Here is a 1,151-nt window from a genome sequence, read left to right on the forward strand (position 1 = left end):
GTTTTTGCCCGGGTCTTTAGTAGAAATGTTCAGTCGGATAAATGAGATGAATTAGATTTTTTATCTTGGTGTTTTTCTCTAATCGTGGTGAGCCACCACAAATAATGCTATACAGTGTTGTTTAATTCTGTGTGCGCGAGCGATGACGTCACGTCAAGTCAGGAGTTACTTTTTTTCTCTCAACTTGTGTGGAAAAATGCGGGATTTATGCAAGCCTTTGATAAATATGACCAGCCTTTTCAAAATCTGCAGCCATTTGCTGATTATGCGGTAAAGTTCTGCGATCTCAGATCGAGTTTTATCTGGAGGGTCTAGAAGCACTTTGCTATGGATATGGACAGTTCCCAAGGAATATACAGAAATTTCCTCATTAATAATTTCCCTGCTCTGGCAGGATGAGAGCGCTGGAAATAACTTCTTGTCAGCATGCAAATCACTTCCTGCTGCATGCAGATTTTATTTATTTTTTTCTGATCACAGAGTCTTGAGTTTTTGTGATAATATTATGGGGGGCAAAAAGGGTGTCAACGTTTTGGATAACAGTCTCTGCTCATAAATCGCTTTACATGCTATTTCACCCTTTTCTGAGGTAAAAGCAAATCCTTTGTGATTTCTCCTGTTGCACATCTTACAGAGCAAGACACACAACTGCCGTTTGGTGTACATCAAGACGGGTGAGCATGGAATCAATATGTCCAAGATTCACTCACAGCATTGATCTAGCAGAGAGCCGTGTCTTGTCCAGGTCTTTTCTTGTCCTACTTCAGGAGATATCCCGCCATTGATTCACACTGTCTTGCTATCCCTATCGCAGGCTCTTTCATGCATGACGTATCCAGCGATACACTGCAGACCGATTTTGTGTGATCCCTGTCAGCCAACCTTTGGCTTGGCCATCTCGTTAGGAGGTTCTCATGCTGGTCGCAAGCATGGAGGCAAACCATGAACACTTGTCGCGTGACAGTCACATGGCCATTCAAATTCATGTCACTGTGCAAGAGGGGATGTGTGACAGGCAGATTTATATAATTGTCCAGCCAGAATGCCAGGTAAATATCGGCGTATTTAACTCATTCGTAGGCCAAAAACCATGGCATCATTACCGGTACGGTTGAAAGGTGAGCTTGCCAGTTTGATTCTCGCGTTGCTCT

The 1,151-nt window shown here is 43.1% G+C and overlaps 1 protein-coding gene across 1 annotated transcript in view; it reads left to right on the top strand.

Annotated features, from left to right (window-relative positions):
* The window catches only part of LOC104967229 (protein SCAI-like), a 10,926-nt gene extending 10,059 nt beyond the window's left edge, over positions 1-867 (top strand). The window contains exons 4-5 of the mRNA XM_010796645.1: positions 635-674; positions 815-867. Coding sequence (XP_010794947.1) covers positions 635-674; positions 815-867 — 93 coding nt within the window. The remainder of the gene's footprint in view (positions 1-634; positions 675-814) is intronic.
* Positions 868-1,151: the final 284 nt, after the last annotated feature.

Source organism: Notothenia coriiceps, unplaced genomic scaffold (genome assembly GCF_000735185.1).
Source record: "Notothenia coriiceps isolate Sejong01 unplaced genomic scaffold, NC01 NC01_scaffold00037250, whole genome shotgun sequence".
In the NCBI taxonomy this organism is placed as follows: Eukaryota; Metazoa; Chordata; class Actinopteri; order Perciformes; family Nototheniidae; genus Notothenia; species Notothenia coriiceps.